A 20,000-nucleotide genomic window follows, 5' to 3' on the forward strand; every position below is an offset into this window, starting at 1 on the left:
CCTGCCTTTCATCACCACAGCTCACAAGTTAAATATGAGCTGCTGGTCAGAAGATAAGACTAATCTCAGGCTGATCTGCGGAGTTTCAGCTCCGCTTCGTCTTATCTGCAGATCTGGCAGAGGAAAGACCGAAGTGAGCGCGGCTCGTTGTCATCATGCCACACTGTCTGCCCTTTGTCACCATTAAAGTGCACTCAGTCATTTTATAGTCTGTCCACTGTAAGCCATTCAGCTGGCTCGACCAAAGGTCACGTCCTTTACTGGAGTAAAAGTACAAGTAGCATATAGTAAAATATTAAAAGTCCTGCACTGAAAATTTTACTTCAGTGTAATTAAGAAAGTGTGCTAAAAGAACTGAATATGCAGTGCACTGTGAGTGTTCTTATATCTGATCTCTGATCAGATGATTGTGACTCCCGCATTAACACAGAAACTGTCGGGAAGTTTAATTTAGAACAAACTCTCATGTGTTTGTAAAGTAACAAAAGCTGTCAGATGAAGTATAAACACCATGAAAAGACTCATTGTACTTCAGTACGGTAGTTGAAAGGCCAATAGGCTTGGAGAAAAGGAGTGGTTGATAAGACTGATTGAGAATGATTTAGTTTTTACGCTTCTGTTTCCTTCTTTAATGGACTTGTCAGAATTAAGAACCGGGAGCTTAACTTCGCTGTGGACATGACGGAGAACATCTCATGAGAAGCAGTTGGCTGATTTACTTCCACACAGGTGGGATCCATTCTGTCTGTCAATAAAAACAGATAAATGTTGGACCTCCAAACATCCAGCGATGACTCCAATGCAAAATTATTATGAGATCAAAGTTTAACGTGGACGGCGTTAAACGACACGCGTGCAGCGAAACGTGTGATGTGATAAACTGACTGGAGGCGCCGAGTGTGTTTTTCACCAGACAAACAGTACCTGAGTGGAGTCTAAAGCTGCAGCTGCCCTTCACCTGTTTGGACTGCGCGAATCATCGAGCTGCAGCCACTTATACAAAACTAATCTGATATGGCTTCCACTATCAGGTGCAGACAGCAGCCGCAGCTCGTCTTATGGCCTTCCTGGAAAGTGAGAGCAAAGCTTTCAAACTAACCACCGCCATCATTCCCTCGTTGGAGCTCCTGTCCAGCACGTCCACGGCGCAGCCTTCAGTAACCACGCAGATACTGATTAACCTCCAGTCCGGCGAGCGTAACGGCGCCACACACTGCAAAAGAAGTGTTCAGCTACAGGAGGAAAACGTCACGTCAGCCGAGGCGCACGCTGGACGCCATCTGAAAATGAACTCAACATGACCTGCTGTACCCCAGTGCATTAGACAGATTATTGGAAGACATGACGTGGTGACTCATTTGCTCCCATTAATCATCAAAAAGAGGGACCGATGCATTTCGTTAAGGACGTTAACGAAGGCATGAAATTTGTTCGTCTCCCGCATCGTCATGCATCTTGTCCTGTAACCGAGAAACTGTTTTCTTAGTGTATCACTGCACAGAAGGACGACAGGCTTGTGCTCGTGACACCACGTAAACATTAATGGCTGAGCGTTAGCTAGGTTAGTTCGTTAGCTGAGTTAGCTGGCCAAATGCACTGGAACAGTGTGAAGGAGTTGATGGTGATGAGGCTCACAGAGATATGTGCACTTTAGAGACTTCACGCAGACTCTCTGATCAGACAGGAGTTTTTATTATGAGCTCCATCACTGACACCTCTTTGACTGAATGATGACGATTGTGCTTCCTCTTCTTTGCCGTTGGGTTTGCTCCACCTGCACGGAGCCCAAACAGAATGTGCTGACTCGGCGTGGTTGGTTTACACTCCGTCTCACTCTGGCACGTGAAGCAGAACATGCCGACCTGATTATCAGCTGATAGACAGTCAACATCGCACACAAAGATACTCGTCTTTGCTGAGTGTTGTGGCTGGGAGAGAGCAGCGCCTGCATGACATCAGGTTCATTAAAGTGCTGGGTGTAAATTTCATCAGATTTGATGAAACTGAGCAAAGCTGAGGAGAATTTTTGTGAAAATTGCATCAATTTTTAAGTATTGTTTCCTCCATGCAGCCGTTCTGCTCTGTGTGCTGATTCCAGGCCACATTCTGGACCGGAGCTTCCCGGAGGAGCCGAGGAGACGCCGGCTAAAGAAAACCTTCAGGAAAAATAAATATTAACATTTTAATATATACTGAAAAGAACCGAGTCCAGCGTGAGATGCTCATGTTTTGTCCTGCATCCAACACTGGACTGTTTTCTTGCCAACATGTCGGCAGGGAGCAGAAGAGTATTCGTGTTGGAGATGAGAAGGTCTGTCAAACTGAATTCAGAGCGTGATGGGAGCTCTGTGGTCAGCGAGGAAACTGAACCCAACCTCCCCATACTGAGCTGTGTTGTACTTGGACAAAAACACTAAAACTGTAAAGAATGAAAACCGTGGCTGAGCGTGTGTGTACCAGGCAGGGTACTTTACTGCATACTACCGATTTGTACTCATAAGTCCTTTTCCGAGTTGTTTTCTGACTTCTGAAGCTGGAAGCGTCAAATCGTACGCCAAAGCCAAAGCTGGAATTCCAACTCATCAAGTCATCACCGAGTCCACAAACGATGGCTGCCCAGAGTATCGAGTGCAAATGGTGGCATGGGGTGGTTGGTGACGTAAACTGCCTCCAAAACATCACCTGCTTCCAAGTAGTAGCTTCCTGCTTCCTGTAGTAGCGCGTTTCAACCTGTAGAGGGCAGTTGCTATGGATATTTCTAACACAAAGCGGCAGTCGTGGATCAGCGGTTAGGGTGTCGGACCCGTGACCGGTGGATCGCTGGTTCGATTCCCCTATCGGTGTCCATGGCTGAGGTACCCTTGAGCAAGGTACCTAACCCCCACTGCTCCCCGGGCGCTGCACGCGGTCGCCCACTGCCCCGGGTTTGCTGTGTGTGTGTGCACGTCACTTGGGTGGGTTAAATGCAGAGCACGAATTTCGTTGGAGTGAGTTCCCTCCAATGACAAGATATGTCACTTTCATCATCTTTCATCTTTTTAAAATTCAAATACTTTCCATTAAAATGTCACGATTTGGACCTGAATCGATCAGTAAGCCTTCTAAATACCCGTTTCTATTGAATTTCAGCAGATAAAGGTGGTTTAGGTGTTTAGTTACTCTTTAAGGACCTCTTTGAAAGGATCCTCACTGAACAGCTAACAGCTAAGCAGAAGGTCTAGACTGTCTTGAGAAGCTGAGGAACCAATTCCCACATGTTTTACTCAAGCTCATTTTTAATTTTACATTTTGGCCCTGACGACTGGTGGTTTGTTGGTTTGGTTGGTTTGACTGGTGGTTTGTTGGGGGCTGACCTAAGATCAGCAGTTACAGTAAGGACGTTCTGTACAAACTGTACCTGTGTGATCTTACACCACATGTCTTACATAAGCACAAACAGCCCTCTGGCTTCACTGGAAGATCCTCCGTGAACAAACATGGAAGTGATGTTTCTGTTGTCGACGAGCAGATTGTCTGCAGAGCTGGACGTCACACAGAAACACACAGAAATCCAAATCTCTCCAATTCAACAGAAAAGTTTCAGTAAAACTTTGTGTTCTTCACTCCACATCTGTGCAGCAGCAGCCTCTGGCCGCCTGCACCTCATGAGCTGATGGTCGTTTATGTTTACATGACATCATAGCGAGCTGTGATCACATCAGACATCTGACTGGCGTTCGCTTCACTGCAGGTCCGACTCATCCTGTTTGAGGTGCGTCAGAAAACTTATATCTTCAGTCAGTACTGCAGTTTTTATTTCACTTCAGTTTCATGTCATTAACAAGAAAGGACAACATTGACCACTCGGATCACACACACACACACACACACACACACACACACACACCTCAGCAGTTCTGATCTTGTGGGGACTGACGTCGTGTCCCCTGATGCTCAGTCAGCGGCTCTTCATTAATCTCCGTCTCTCTGTGTGTCCACTAGCAGTGATGGAGCTGCAGTATCTCCACCAGCTGTTGCATCAGCAGGTTTTGAAACTCCTCCTCCGGGGAACGTGGAGGCGGCGAGCGGGTCGAGCTGCACGCACACACAGCAGCACACGGCGTGTCGGGGCGGACGGGGAACGCGGCTCTGCAGTGCACTCGCTGGCTCCGGGCGTTCGGGAGCACAGGAGGCGCTCGGAGGAAGGAGGCCTGGCCGAGCAGGCGGGTTGAGCAACAGCAGCGAGCTGAGCGGGCCAACCGCCACCCTTCACCCAGTTGGTCTGCCCTCTGATTGGCTGAGGATGTGGGGGGAAGGTGGCGGAGCAGCGAGCGACCCCCTCTGAGTGGTGACCCACAGAGACTCACATGGAGACGTGCTGCCAGGGTCGAGGGTTCAACTCCCTGCTGTGCAGTTTAGTCAGCGGAGCAAGTCAGCAACAGCCCTCAATACTACTGCAGTATCACTGTGTACTACCACAGTGTGACTGTATACTACTGCAGTATCACTGTGTACTACTGTAGTGTGACTGTGTATTACTGCAGTATTTACTGTGTACTACTGCAGTGTGACTGTGTACTACTGCAGTATCACTGTGTACTACTATCACTGTACTGACTGTGTACTACTGTAATACAGTGGAGAGTGCAGTATTACAGTACAAACAGCAGTACTGCTGTACTTGATTGTCCTCATGGAGCATCTGACAGCTAGTGTTTCACTTTGCTGTAAAGTTACACACCTGAACAGGTGTAAACAGACCTGCAGTCTGACCTGTGGAGACCATCCAGCATGTGTGTGTGAGTGTGTGTGTGTGAGTCTGTGTGAGTGTGTGTGTGTGTGAGTGTGTGAGTCTGTGTGAGTGTGAGTGTGTGTGAGTCTGTGTGAGTGTGTGTGTGAGTGTGTGAGTCTGTGTGAGTGTGAGTGTGTGTGTGTGAGTCTGTGTGAGTGTGTGTGTGTGTGTGAGTGTGTGAGTCTGTGTGAGTGTGAGTGTGTGTGAGTGTGTGTGAGTGTGTGTGAGTGTGTGTGTGTGAGTGTGTGTGAGTGTGTGTGAGTGTGTGTGAGTGTGTGAGTGTGTGAGTCTGTGTGAGTGTGAGTGTGTGTGAGTGTGTGTGAGTGTGTGTGTGTGAGTGTGTGTGAGTGTGTGTGTGTGAGTGTGTGTGAGTGTGTGTGAGTGTCAGGCCTGATGTGTGAAGAATAAAAACATAAAAACATCAGATGTCAGCAGGAGACAAGCTGCTGCTTGTCATGAGCTCCTCGCTGGCGTCTTGTCATGATGTAAGTGAAGAGCACAAACAAATTGAATGAAAGCCTTGCTGACACTCACACACACACACATGCACACACTGATGTGTGACGCTTGTTGAAAGAAGAGCTGAGCGTCCTCCTCAGGTGAGCAGGCGGCGAGCCGAGCCGCACGCTGAGCGTCGTCTTCAGGCGTCGTCCAGCTGCGCGTCCGATGGCCGCCTGTTGTGTTGTGTGAGTCTGTGTGACGAGCGAAGCGTCGTGCTTCGTTTCGGCTGGGCGAGGATGGATCTGACTGTCAGCCATGGACAGTCAGACCTGACTTATCTGTACACTCAGCTGCACTCTGATTGGCTGTCAGGAGTGTGTGTTAACCTGCAGGTAACCACGGTAAGAACGCAGCAGGTAAACGACGGGCGGAGCCAACCGGTAAACGCGCATCGCGACATGGAGGAGGATTTGATCACAGCTGACTTTCACCCCTTTGCTCCGTGGAGACGTGGAGACGTCCACACGGAGACGATTATGGACATTACTGTCCCGTGTCAGGACATCACGTCGCTTACTGTCACTTAAACCAAACAACGGACACCTGCAGGAGAACAGAAGAGCTTGTTTCATTTCTATGCTGAGGTCCCTCCGCCTTGTGCTCAAATAGCTTAATAAACATGTGCATTACGGCGAGTGAAGAAACCGGCGGTCTGCGCTGTGAATGATCAGTCATGATGCAATTTCCTGTTTACCTGCCACAGTGCAGACTCCTCCTCACCTGTCTCACTCATCTTTTCTTCAGTAATCTGCCTGCTGAATCACTGTGTAGGTCCACACCTGGCGGAGACGACCTGTAACTCCAGGTGAAAGACCGAATTCTTACACAGCTGCAGGATTTGGCCTGAGAGGCGACAGGTGGACTAAACCTGAACACCTGGGAGTGTTGTTCACCAGTCTGACACCAAGTGTTAGGCAGGGACACTTACGTCGGGGTGGTTTATAATAATTATCATAATGTCTCTGAATTAATGTGCTAATGAGTTATTAATGTTAATCATCACACCTTGAAAACAACATATCGCACCTGCAGGATGACACAGACTCACCTGTGTGACTTTTCCAGTCCGTACTGGTTTGTGTTTTATCAATAACGGTCCTGTTGATGGAGAGATTTACAGTCAGCAGAGAACCATAAAAACCGCTGTCTGTCACCGGCTGTTGTTTTAATCCTGCAGCCAGAGCATACCTGGCCTCAGACCAGCTGCAGGTTCCTACCCATCATGACTGAGCACAGCCGCACTTCATACCTGTTGTTTTTTTATGATTATTTTTGCTGTTGGCTCAGGTTGGTCTGGATCTTATTACAGTGAACAGAGGAGTGAACAGAGTCACAGTGGAAAAAACTGGCTCTCTGCGGTTCAACAGCAACATCTGCGCCTCCATTCAAAAGCACCTGTCAATCAAAGACATGCTGGAAATTCCAACAGGGACACACACACACACACACACATGCACACGCATGCACACACAAGCATACACACACACAAGCATGCACGCACGCACACACAAGCATACACACACACACACACACACAGATTGCAGTTAAGTTTAGGGTTAAGGAAACATCATGGTTTGGGCTCCTACTGTGTTAAGAGGGGACCATCGTCATCGTGGTCACAGCAGAAATCAGGAGGTTCAGGACAGTCTGTGATGGTAGTCATGGCAGCCATGGACTACTGCGATGGTAGGCATGGTTACAAGAAACCACCTCTAACAGTTGGGAGGAAACAGGAAGTGAAGAGCAAACTCTGGTGTTTTGTTGATCTCCATCCTGTCATAATGCCCACTAGATGGCGCTGTAACGTGCGGGTGACGTTTTAGGAGATTTGTAGAAAGGAAATGCTGTATTTTATCTGGGATGGGAGGAAGGACTGGGCTTGAAAATCTGTTCACAAATATCTTTCATAAAAATGTGACTTTTAGCGTCATTCAGCGTTTTGTTTTGGTTTTTCAGGAGGTGAACTTCGGCAGCATCTGTGCGTTTGTGCATGAGAGGAAGTACATTTCTTCTTCTGCAGCTCTTCCTCTGACAGCTCACTGTGGCTGTTGCAATAAAGCTGACAGCCATTAAACTTTGCAACCTCTATTGCTTCAATTTGGGCCTTTAGGGACAAATAAAGTATTTTGAAATGGATTGAAAATGTCCATATCTTTTCCATTTTTAGTGAACAGGCACACTGCTTGCAAAGTGCTGCCAGTCTTATTAAACACTCAATTTTGTCTTATTTTCTTCTTCTTCTTGTTTTATGGTGGTTGGCATCTAGCTTATTGGTGCATGCATTGAGTTTTGAATAAATGTTTCAGAATTAAAGCCTCCAACTAGTTTGCTGGTAGAAGGCTTTGATGTGAAGCAGCAAGAAAAGTTCATTAATGAAGTTTAAATACACTGAAAAGTTATTATTGACAAAGATGTTGACTGTAAACAGTAAAAAAAAACCAAAACAGTTGTATGAGTTAATTTCATTTGTGGTGTGTAGACCTTATGCAGTATAATATGAGTAATCGTGAAAGCTGACTGAAATGTTAATGACAAACTGTAAATGGATTTCTACAGTGCTGCACATCGTGTTGTGAAGTACATACTGTCTGTCCTCAGTGCTCAGACCTCTGTGGGTAAAGGAGGGTGAGGAGGTGATGGTCATGGGGGTGGGGACTCCATCCAGAGTTCGCAGGCCGTCCATCACCCTTCTTGTCCTCCCCACACAGCTCAGCAGAGCTTGCATAATGCAGCCTGAGGACGCTCGGCTCGCTCTGCTGTCAGTTTATCTGATCACCCTGTGTGTATTTTTGACTTCTCTCTAGAAACTGATACAGCAGTTGTGAAACGTCTGGCGAGGTGATGTGTCACAGTCTGCTGGAGGGATGATTTGACTGAAACTGCTGCCTCAGCACCATGGATGCTGGAGGTTAATGATTCTGGTTGGAAGTTAGAGGAGAAAAGTTCTCTGCTTTGTGACTGTGGATCCTCAGTCTCTCCGTCAGCAGTCATCCTACTGGTTCTTGGTGCTGCCATCAGTAAAATGTCCTCTGAACACTGATGCATCATGTTTCGCCTGCCTGTTCTGAAAGTTTCTTTGTTTAAAGTTGCCAGACAGACTCCCAGATCTTTAACTTAAAAATGAAGTGTAACTTAAACAAACAGACAGGTGATGAAGTTTAGTGAGCCCCAACACAAAATGTCTTTTGTGTGTGTGTTGAGTGTGCAACTCAACAGGAAGATAAAGGCCCAAAAGATATTCCCTCATTTGGTGTTCAACCACCTGAAGGACAACTATGTATAATAACTTGAAAGCCCACTAGACTGACTGAGAACCTCCTCAGTGACCACAGAAACCTCCTGAAGTAACTCTAAAACCTTCACATTCAATTCACTTCACACTTCAATAATCACCCCAGTAAACACCAAAACCTCCTAAAAGTACTCCGAATCTCCTGGAAGATCTGTGGAACATCTTTAAAGATATCCATAGCTCACCTATCACCACAAGTACTTCCAAAAGGAACACTAGAAATTCCTCAGTGACCAAAAAAGATATTTAAGGACATAACGTTTTACTAACATCCAAAGGAACACTAGAACCACCCCAAAAAAAGCATCTTTAACTACTTCTTTTACATCTGTAACTACCTCTGTTATCTCAAGGAAATTCAATCGAATGCAACTGGACTTAGTTATCCAAGAGGCTTCATCAGTTCATGAACTGATGAAGCCTCTTGGATGAGAGGTGAAACGTCTTCAAAGACAAATAACTAAGTCCAGTTGCATTCGATTGAATTTCCTTGAGATAACCATGACCTGGATGAATGAGAATATTCACAGGCTTACCTCTGTTATCTTCTTAATAACTTCTAATACAACCTAAAAGACCCTCAAAACCTCATCACTGACCACAACAACCTCCTAAATGACCACTGGAAAATTTTCACTGACTCTACAACAACGCACAAATGCTAGAACCACCTGAAAACTAGCTAACTTCTCAATGTCAGTGTCAATGGCTCAATGGGAATGTCTTCTTCTAGAATGTACAGGAACTTCAGAAATTTCTCAGTGATCACAAAAAACAGGATAAGCACTTCTGGAAATTCATTAATGACTGTAAAAGCCTCCTAAAAACATTCCAACCACCCAAAGGATATCTTGTCTCCCCTAAATGGCCTCTAAACTTTCCTAATGGAACACTCTTAGACCAATAGAACCTTCTTAGTAACTATCAGAATGTCCTGTATGGACACTAGAACCCTCTAAAGGGCCCAGAATATCATCAATGATTCCGCAAGCCCCCAAAAGGAACTTTAAAATTCCCTGGTGACCACAAAACACTTCAAAAGGGAACATAAACACCATCTAAAAGACCTCTAGAACCCTGCCAATCAATGCCCTCTTGTAGAGCTCAACTAGAACCACCTATCTGAGCTTTAGATACTCCTCACCACTAACACATCAAGTACATCCACCTTATGAACCCTTTGAACCCCCTTCAAGGGACCAAAACCACCTGAGTTTGATATAAATTATTGCTTATTATAAAATAAAGTTTCCAGTTAAACCAAGAGCCATTTGCATTTGATACCAGAATTCACAGAAAAACATACAAGAGAATAAAAGATCTGCTGAGGCAAAAAGAAATAGAAAAATCCTCAAACAATCGACATTATCAAGTGAAACAGGATGACTTTCACAGGCTGAGTGTTCATGATGTCATGTCCTGTACAGTCAGCTGACTGGACCTGCAGAGACAGGTAACTGTCAGTGGGTGAATGTCGCCCTCTACAGGCCACAGATAGGAAGGCTTCATGTCAGCCTGTCTAGTCTTTCAACACATTTTATCACTTTTATCATTTATGTGCACATTAGCCTCCACAAGCATTGCATCACTGAGGCTAAGGTTGCCATGGTGACACCAACATGATGCTGCAGTTTCTGGATGTAGACATGTCATGTCCCAGATCAGTGACTGAAACAAACCCAACCAATAATACAAATGAACCATCTCCTACCTCTTACTCGTCCTCAACTTCCGTCATTAAATACATTTTTAAACAAGCATTTCAGTTGTGATGTGTCATTCATATTAATCAGCTCACTCGTATCCTCGTGATGAAACTAAATGACGTTCGTTTTAGATTTCTCGATCACAAACTGGAACAGCAGCGTGCTGACATGCTTCAGTATGAAGAGGCCATAAATCTTCCCGCAGGTAATCCACCATCGCCTCAAGCAGTGAGTGAAGACCTGTCCTCAAAGTTAGTTTGCATTCATTAATACAGTCATTAATCTTCTGTGATCACCTGAATGCTGCAGAAAGGTTTTCTTCTTCATCTCCCTCCTGTCTGCCTCCACAGTCAGACTCATTTAAAGCTCATTAAGTTTGTTCCAAGTTTAATCAAAGTCACATTTTATGTCCAGGCATCACATCACAAATCAGCTCCCATTCAGTCGGCTGCATTTTCTTCACAAAGTCATGTTCTCAGCATTTTAAACTGCTCTTGGAGCCTGGGGTCATTGAACCTTCGCAGCACCTGAGTGAGCAGCATTCGATGTTCTGCAGCCAAAAACAACAGTGATGATGTCAGCAGATCAAACTCAGAACAGATGACGTAAAAACAGTATGCTGTGAAGTATTTCAACTTAAAAATGTAAGTACTGAAGTGGTCTGAAAATAAAATCTAAGACCTCTTTAAGAAAATTTAACCTGAAATAAAGAAAACTTGTGTATTTACAGGAAGTTAATTAGAAAAGATTAGTTGATTCAACTGAATTCTTGAATGATTTTGAACAGTGTACCGACGCGGGCCGAGCAGTTTGTTGCATTTAAAGAAAACTTTTCAGTCTTGCATTGTCTGAATTACCTGTAGAACAGGTACGTAGCCCCGCCCAGCTCACACACCTGGACAACTGCCCAAAGATAAGAGTGAAGCAGCGTGTTGGTTTGGGATCGTATCAGTTTAAAAAGATAAGATGAGTTAGATGTAGAACAAAGGCCACAGTGCTGACTGCAGAAGCAGGAAGCAGGAAGTGACTTCAGTTCAACAGGTGACATGGAGAGAAAATACAGGTGGAGCTAAACATCTGCCTCACCTGCCTCCTCCTTTCCTTTACTTCGCTTCTCCCTACTTTCTAATTGATTTGCTGACTTTCATAAGAACATGAGAGCTGTCCAGATTCTGGTCATCTCCTTCCTTTTCCCTTGCTTTATTTGAGTTCCTTTCTTCCCAGGAGGACATGAGTAGACATGATGAAGGAGGAGAACGGAGGAGAGCAGGGAGCCTTACAGGTGGAAACAGGAAGTGACAGCAGAGCTCTGACCACATTAGAAACTGCTGAGTAAGAACAGTTTGACAGCCCAAACCTGCCTATCCAGGATGTCCCCTCTGGGAGTGTGTGCTCACCAGTGCAGAAGGCTGTGGTTGAACTGGTGGAGTCCCAGTGTGACTGTGCCTTACAGCCTAGCTGGGCGGAGCGGGAGAACATCCAACAGCTGCAAATGTTCATCCTGTTGAGTAACCACGGCAACAGTCACAGGCTCGTTCAGCTGTGCAGGTCAAAGTACTGCTGACACCACCAAAGGGAAGTGCTACAACACATAAGGTTGTCATGGTAATTGACTGGCTGCACCGGGAACAGGACATCATTTAAAGCTGAGTGGGTGAGGGCAGATAAATGCATGTTAGAATAATTGATTAACTGAAACTCAGAGGAAATAATCAACACAGACTGCATTTATCAGTTTGTCCAAAGTTCTGTACGTGTGTGTGTGTGTCTGTGTGTGTGTCTTTCAGCCTGTTTCATCACTTTCCTTATGCAATCACACTGCAAACTGTCCAGACCGAACATGTGGAGAAGCACCTCCACCTGCTGGACGATGACTGAACTGCACATCCGCTGTGCGATAACAAAAAACTGTGCTGTTTTTAATCAAACTTCTTAGCTGAGGCTAAAACACTCGACTTACAGACATTCAGTTCAGTCAGCCACAAATATCTGCACTTGTATCAATATTATTCATATTTTTGATTAGAAATTGACGTGAATCAAGTGAAAGCATCACTTCTTACTTTAATGTTGTAGATGAAAACATTTTTGGTCCATTTCAGCTGCTTCATAAACTGCTGGGTAGCTTAAAGTACAACACATCATAAATTATTAGGTGGTGTTTTGTATTAATAATCTGTCAAAGTAACCAAACTAACACATAATGTTTCTCTCTTAAATGTAGCACAGCAGAAACATAAAGTTCTAAATACCTTCAAAGTGCACCAGAGCAAAAGTACTGTTGGATTCTACCAGTGGACAGACTCTAACTCGAGTCTGGAAAACCCTCACATGGAGTCAGTCCAGCCGGAAGGTGGCTCAGATCTACTCAGATACGTGACTGGAAAACCAAACTCCTGAACCTTGTTAACAACCAGACGCTGCTTAGTTGAACTAGATGTTGTAGGTGTAAACTGACCCTGTTAGCATCAGCTGACAAGTAAGATAAGATGAATTTATTGATCCTGCAGTGGGGAAATTCACTTGTCATGGCAGCTCACAAGAACAGTGGAAGAGTGCAAAAAGCAAAAAGTGTGCAAAAACAGTTGCAGAAAATATAGAGATAATAAATTAACAATATACAGCTCTATAAAAGTCCTCCTAAGAGAGGAAAACAGGACTAGACTGTTGAGCTGTACAGTCTAACAGCAGTGGGAATGAAGGAGCTGCTGTAGCTCCTTCCTACACTGAGGGTGTAGCAGTCTGCCGCTGAAGGAGCTGCTCAGAGCCTCCACTGTCTGATGCAGAGGGTGAGAGGTGTTGTCCATGATGGATGTCAGCTTGGCTAACGTCCTCCTGTCACCCACCTCCTCCACAGAGTCCAGATCACCAAACCACTGCTGACAGGATGTTTTCCAGCTTCAGATTCAAAAGGCTTGTGTCATATCAGCCTGATTTACACACATGTATGTTTGTAATCCGCTCTGGCTAAGTGTATGTGTCACTCTTTTTAATAATTCTGTCTGGATATGCTGTACATACACCAAATTATCTTTTTTCATTCATCCATTTCATCCATTTCCTTTTGCTCATCCAGAGTCAGGTTGCAGTGGCCCCAGGCTGAGCAGGCCTGGGGGATCCTGAGTTGTTCCCTGGGCAGGTGAGAGACGTAAACCCTCCAGAGAGTTCCGGGATCTACCCCTGGGTGTCTTCCTCCGAGAAACACCTGCAAAGGGAATCTTGTTCAGATCTCTGAATTGCCTCGGCCGACTCCTTTGGCCATTGAGGAGCAGCAGCTCTACTCTGAGCTCCCTCCAGAAATCTGAACTCGGTCACTACCTGGAGCGGCTGAAGCTGGCTTGAGGTGTAGGTCAACTGGTAAATCAAAAGCTTTGCCTTCGGGCTCAGCTTCCTCTTCACCTCAACGCTCGCCTCAGGTACAACACCAATGTTACTGCTGATGCCACACCGATCTGTCTGTCCATCTCACGCTCTCTTTGACTGACACTGAACAAGACCCTGAGATGCTTGAACTTCTTTGCTTGATGCAACAATTCACTCCCAACCCGAAGGGACGAATTGGCCATATCAAAGTGTGGAACGTGGTCCACTGAAAGAAGCCAGCCAGTCCCAAAACAGAAAGTCTAACCCTGACCCTCCCCGTGAGTCTTCAGACCGAAGTCCATCACTAACATTTCCAAGGATACTCATCCACCTCATCAATGAGCTTGGACTTTGTTATGACCAGTCATACAACGTCCAACAGCGAAGCACTCAGATCAGGAAGGCTGTTCCTCCCAGTCACCCCCCTCCAGGTCTCTCTGTTCTTGCCTACATGAGCACGGAGGTCTTCCAGCAGAAAAGAGTAGAGTCACAGATGGTATCCCATCCGGAACTCCACCCAGCGAGTCCAGCGAGCTCAGGTACACGAACACATGCAGCAACAAGAGTTTTCCCCTCAGCAACTCGCAGTCACGTAGAGGCCACCCCCTCGTCCTCCAGGGAGGACGGCAGGGGGCTCGTTACTTCCAGGCCCTGCACTATTTTATTTGTCGTATTTCGTACTTACTTGTCTGAAGGGTGTCAAGGACAAAGAAAATGAGCACACGGAGACAAATGTCTGAGGAAACGCTGTCTCTATTCTGTTCACGTCTGATTCATCCATGACCAAACTATGTGCCAATCTGATCTCTGAACAGTGAAAATAACATCACTGTTGCACTTCGGTCACCAGGGGGCACTGTTGTGTAACAAGCAGCTCAGCTCTCAGGACCGTGTTACAAACAGTGAGGTGTGTCGTACTGTTGTTGACGCGGAGCCGATCTCTGACCTGAGCTGTAAACTGACCTCAGAACAGCTGCAGTTTCATACTGTTTCTATAAATCCACTCATGATGTCATACTCCTTCTGCTCCATCTATTTCCATGCGGCACTGCCATGACGTCACCACTGGGCCGTCCGCCATCAAGTCATCTGTGGTCAAACCGGACGCTTCGTGAGACTTCCTTCAAAATAAAAGTCGAGCACTTAAAATTAAATGATGATGCCTCATGGTTGCCTGTCTGGATTTTATAGATGGCCATTTTTCAATACATTTTGTATAACAAACAGACACGTTGATAGTTTACCCAGAGAAGTCATTTATTTTAAAATACACTATACTAATCTCAAACAGGGACATTTGAATGGCACAGCAACAAAAATACAAAACCAAATCTCAAGTGTAGATAAGGGAAGTAACCTAATAAAACAACTGGAAATACAAAGAGGCACCATTTCCAAACACGTCCTGCGCGGTCAGATGTCCTCTGTGGGTGGAGTACATAGGCTACTACTGACCGCCTCTTCGTTTTAAATGAAACAGCAACAAGTAGTATCATAGAAATACAGAGGTCATGAGGTCAGCACCCTCCTGCCATCTTAGGTCTTGTCCCTGGGGACATTAGAGAAGAGGAGCAACAGCATGGGACAATCTTGGGACATTGTGATTTCACTGATAACACAAACTTCTGATTTTCTTCCAGTTTGGGTGTCCTTTATCTTTTATTTATTAGACTGACTGTTCAGTTATCCTCTCTGTAAATTTTATTCAAAAATCTCCACACTGTTAGGAAACACCTGTTCATTTATTATACTGTTAAAATACCGAGTCTCAATGCCCTGAATCAACTTCACAGGAAGCACCTGTGTGCTCACCTGTCTTTGTTCTGATGATGTTTGCTTTGTTAGTGCAGGTCAGTCAGTGCACACTGCGCCACACCGTTTCACTCCCCACTCCACTTCTACCTGAGCTCTGCTCAAACACAACCACTAGCTGTCAGAACACCTGCGTGGGTGTGCAGTGCTTTTTCATTTTTTTATGCATCTGAAACAGAATTTCTGCTGTTTGCTGCGAAACAAACTCAAGAGGAATAATAAGGAACTAGAAAATGTAACCTAGTTTCCGAGCTTTCCTAAAGCTTCAGGAAAGCCACAAATGCGAGAGCTGCAATCCCCAGTTTCCTTTCGGGCTAATGATGACACGCCAAACTCCACTGAAAATCACGCAATTCAGTTTGTTCCTAATTAGTTGGACCTTTTGTCACCAAGTTCCTATACTGCACTGCTCTAAAAATGAAATGATAATAATCATCATCATCGACCTGAATAGCGCAGGACTGATTCTTGATTAAAATTAGTAAACTGCGTGTATTTTGAAAGGCCCACCGGATGTAGCCATGTACATCCACAGTAGCTTCCCGAGGCAGGGAGCTGCTCTCCCTCATTTAAAAGGCTGTACCAGAGCCGAGCGGCACAGTTGGGCTGCGGTTGCACGGCCATGGCCTCCATCGTGTGCCGGGTCCAGTACCTGGAGGACTCGGATCCGTTTATCTGCACAAACTTTCCCGAGCCTCGGAGACCTCCGACGGTCCCTCTGGAAGAGAACGTGCCGCTCAGCGAGCAGATCGCCGGGATACACAAGCTGCTGGAGGCGCCTCTGAAGGTGGGTCACTGACTGAACTGCCTGTCGGGACGGTGAGCACCGAGCGGGTCAGCTGAACCCCACTGAGCCGAACCGAAGACAGAACTGAGTGGAGGCTCCGAGTAAAGTGGACTTGAGAAAGACTGAGACTGTCTGACATGACCAACTGACCTGTACAAAGTGACATAGTGACGCGCCAAACTCCGTTTAGAAGTCAGGTGATTTAATATGTCTATGGAAATTTGGCCTTGTAAAAGCGGTGAAATGTCACAAGTCAGTGTGACATACATCTAGTCCATTCATCAGATATTTCTGTAAAAATCAGATGTAGCAAATATAAGCAGCTGCCGAATTTACCAGAAGACTTGACTCGATTGATCGGACTGTCCCACATTAAAACAGCACATTTTTACGAGCAGTCTGGTATCCGTTTTTTCAGTCTGATTTTCCATGAGAATTTGTTTTCTGGCATCGCTGAAAATGTGAAAGTGCTTTGCTGCGGCTCTCTTCAGGACGACAACATTAAAGATTGAAATATGCTGTATGTGTATCAAAGCGAGGTGTGTTCAGGTATGTAAGATGTTTCTTTATGTTTACTCTGGACTGACTTGCCAGGTTCAGTACAGTGTTTTACTGCCGGTTCTGGAGTCCTGCGGTCCACTCTCTGGTCTCAGTGAGGGTTCTGGCGGCCGTTATACAGGACCCTGTTTCAACAACTGAACAGCTGTCAGATGGCTCATGTTCCCCTCAGGATGAACCGGTCATCGGACTTTTCATCCAGCACCAGTCGACACCTCAAATGGAAAAATCAACAATTGACTGATGTTGTTTAGTGCTGAGCAGGGAGTGTTAGCATGCTAACACACCAAACTAAGACGGTGACTGTGCTGCAGTGTTAGCTTGCCTGTAGGCTGGTGTTGCTAACATTATGAAGAAGACAAAAACAGAAAAGTCAGTGCTTAAGTGAAGATTGTAATTAGTGCTGTTTTCAGAGAAGAAGCTGTCCAAAGGCACTGTGCAGGAGCTGCTGACCAGCAGACAGACGGTCAGAAAGCAGCTGAAGAGCAGATGTTTCCCTCAGGAGGAGGTGGAGACCAAACACAGAGCTAACAGAGAGGGGAAACTGGACATCATCATCATCATCCTCATCGGGTGGACTCCATATGAAGCATAATGTTGATCTGCTGCATGAGGAGACAAACAGCTGTTTGATAACATTTAGCACATCACATTGCAGAGTTAAAACGAGGTGAAAACGAGAGACATCTCATGGTCCAGTTTCCTGTTGGCTGGCTGACTCATGATTCATCTGGTTTGCTGTATCATCATGAAGGGAGTGCAGTATTCCTAACAGGAAGTGAATGCAGTTACAAATCAGTCGTTTTCCATTTTGGCACACATTGCGCAGCTCTCGTCAGAGAGTCTGAAGTGCACTGAGTGAGATACAGCCTCGTCAGCCGGCTCCTTCCCTTCACGTCTCTGGTTTCTTAAAGGAAGAGCTCGTTACTCAGCGGTGTGAGATTGAACATGCTGAGCTCCGTGTGTCTTCTAATCAAACCACAACCCGCTGCAGCCTGACAGCCTATGCCAACGCTCCTTATCCCCACTGGAACATGACTTTTATTTCTAATTGTCATTCAGATCCATTTCAGCAGATCAAAGTAGACTTTAATGACCACCGTGTGAACTACACTCGGGAGACAGAAATCCTCTGCGGTCTGCTGCGAGGCGTTCAGGGAATCTCTAGGATCAGATAAGGACTAGAGAGCGCCGGTCCACCGGATTACATTCCTCCGCTGACTCCCTAATTGTTCCCATAATACCCTGGGGTCTGACCTGCAGGCTGAGATCCAATGAGGAGATCTGACCATCATGGAGACTTTTCCACTGGAATGTGATATGAATTTTCTTGCACAGCTCCTGGTTTTTCTGAGCTGGTTTTCTTCCCTGTCCCGCCTCCTCCTCCAGTGAAGGCCCAGAGGAGTGATTGTGGAGGGAAAGGGTGGGAGCTGTAAACAGAGATAAGCTGATGGATGGATGGACGGATGTAATACTAACAGCAGGGTGCTGATAACAACTGAACGGGCTTTTCCTTCCGCACATGTGAAGGCAGCAGCTGCAGACAGACAGCCTGATGATGGCTTTTATTTTCTACACTCATTGTCAGCTTGTCCACAACTTTGTCCATTGGCCTACGCTGAGACGTGTTCAGTCACAGCGATCTCAGTGGACAGACATGTCGTCATCAACTATGGAAGCTAGTCATGCTAACATTAGCTGTTGTTAATTGGCCCAACCCCCAGACCACACACTTAAATGCTAGTGAGCTAGCAGTTGTTAGCTAGAGAGCAAATGTGACTGTTTTACCTTTTGATTTGATTGTTCACCTTGTTCTCAGTTTTACAAACTGAGCCACTAATGGAGAGCTGGATGTGTTTAGCCTAGCTTAGCACAAAGAAAATGTTAGCCCAGTTCGATCAGAGAAATCCACCTTAAAACGACTCAACGTCTGCCTTTGTCTTACAAAATATAGTATTCTGAAATGGTCCAGTCTGCTTAGTGAGTATTTTTACTTTCGGTACGTTTGGCTAGTTCATTTTGGTGCTAATACTTTTGTGCAAAGTAAAAGTGTGAATGCAGAGTATTTTCACAGGGTAGTACTACTACTTTTAGTCAAGTAAATGATGAGAATTCCTCTGATTTTAGTCAGGAGTATCTCAATAATCACACAAGACGGGACTCTCTGCTCATCTTCAGTCCGGGATGTCAGAAGAATGTCACTGTGCAGGTTCAGACTTCAACACGACATGGGAGTGTGAAGTGCTCCGACTTCATACCTGACCGTGACTCATGGTGCACGGCTTCACGCTCTGCCTTCCAGGCTATGAATAGACCCAAAGAATCTGATCTGAAGAGCTCGCTGTGTTTACTGGATGAAAAGTGAACGAGAGTTCATGTGACAAACTGCCCTCCTGTCTGCTGCAGAGAGAACACGATGGGGGACTTACAGACAACCTGCAGGTCTCTCTCTCTGTCTGTCTGTCTGTCTGTCTGTCTGTCTGTTCAGGGACGTGCGATCATAGCGGGTGATTTTAAAAATCAAAAGCCCACTGACGAAGAGACAGGAAGTCTGAGACAGGAGGCTGATCGTGCTGGACATGCTGGTGTTTGAGTCTGTTTACACAGCAGACACATCAGCTGCAACCGTCCTCCTCAGTACAGACAGTTCAGACAGTACAGACAGTACAGACAGTACCGTAGAAAACTGAACCTTTAAACACAGAGCCATTTAAACCTTATGTTGTCACTCTTCTCAGACAGAGACCAGGGCACTCAGAGATCAGGACCTGCAGTGGGGCGTAAACCAGTGGTGTAGTGCAGGGTGTTCACACGTACACAGTTGTGTACTTTTACTCCCAAATCCCTTTGCTGTGCAACAGGCCAGACTTTACTTCTTCATGCCTCCTGAGGAGAAAAACACTGCATCCCCCCAGGCTTAGTCAGAGAGGACAGAGACAGAGACGCTGTCTCTGCACCTACAACCCAGAATGAAGATGTTCTCCCCAGTGTTTGTGATCATGCTGAGCTTTGGACTGTTGGTTGGACTGAACAAACTCTGTGAAGGAGTCACTTTGGGTCCACATGTCTCACTGTTGTCACCAGTTTGACAAAGCAAACAGTCAGTGGATTCATGGAGAGAACAATCAGCAGATGAATCATCAGCTTTGGTCAAAATGAGCTCCAACAGGAAACTCCTGCAGGAGACATAGTCAGCTGATCTGAGGTCAG

The 20,000-nt window shown here is 45.8% G+C and overlaps 1 protein-coding gene across 9 annotated transcripts in view; it reads left to right on the plus strand.

Annotated features, from left to right (window-relative positions):
* Positions 1-16,002: 16,002 nt before the first annotated feature.
* Positions 16,003-20,000, plus strand: part of fhod1 (formin homology 2 domain containing 1) — a 28,937-nt gene continuing 24,939 nt past the window's right edge. For 7 of the 9 annotated variants that reach the window (XM_046398370.1, XM_046398396.1, XM_046398405.1 and 4 more), the window contains exon 1: positions 16,004-16,232. In XM_046398370.1, coding sequence (XP_046254326.1) covers positions 16,068-16,232 — 165 coding nt within the window. In that variant the 5' untranslated portion in view covers positions 16,004-16,067. Of the gene's footprint in view, positions 16,233-20,000 lie in introns of all 9 variants that reach the window. The other 2 variants (XM_046398388.1, XM_046398417.1) reach the window with 1 other exon arrangement.

This window comes from Scatophagus argus, chromosome 1 (genome assembly GCF_020382885.2).
Source record: "Scatophagus argus isolate fScaArg1 chromosome 1, fScaArg1.pri, whole genome shotgun sequence".
Lineage (NCBI taxonomy): Eukaryota > Metazoa > Chordata > Actinopteri > Scatophagidae > Scatophagus > Scatophagus argus.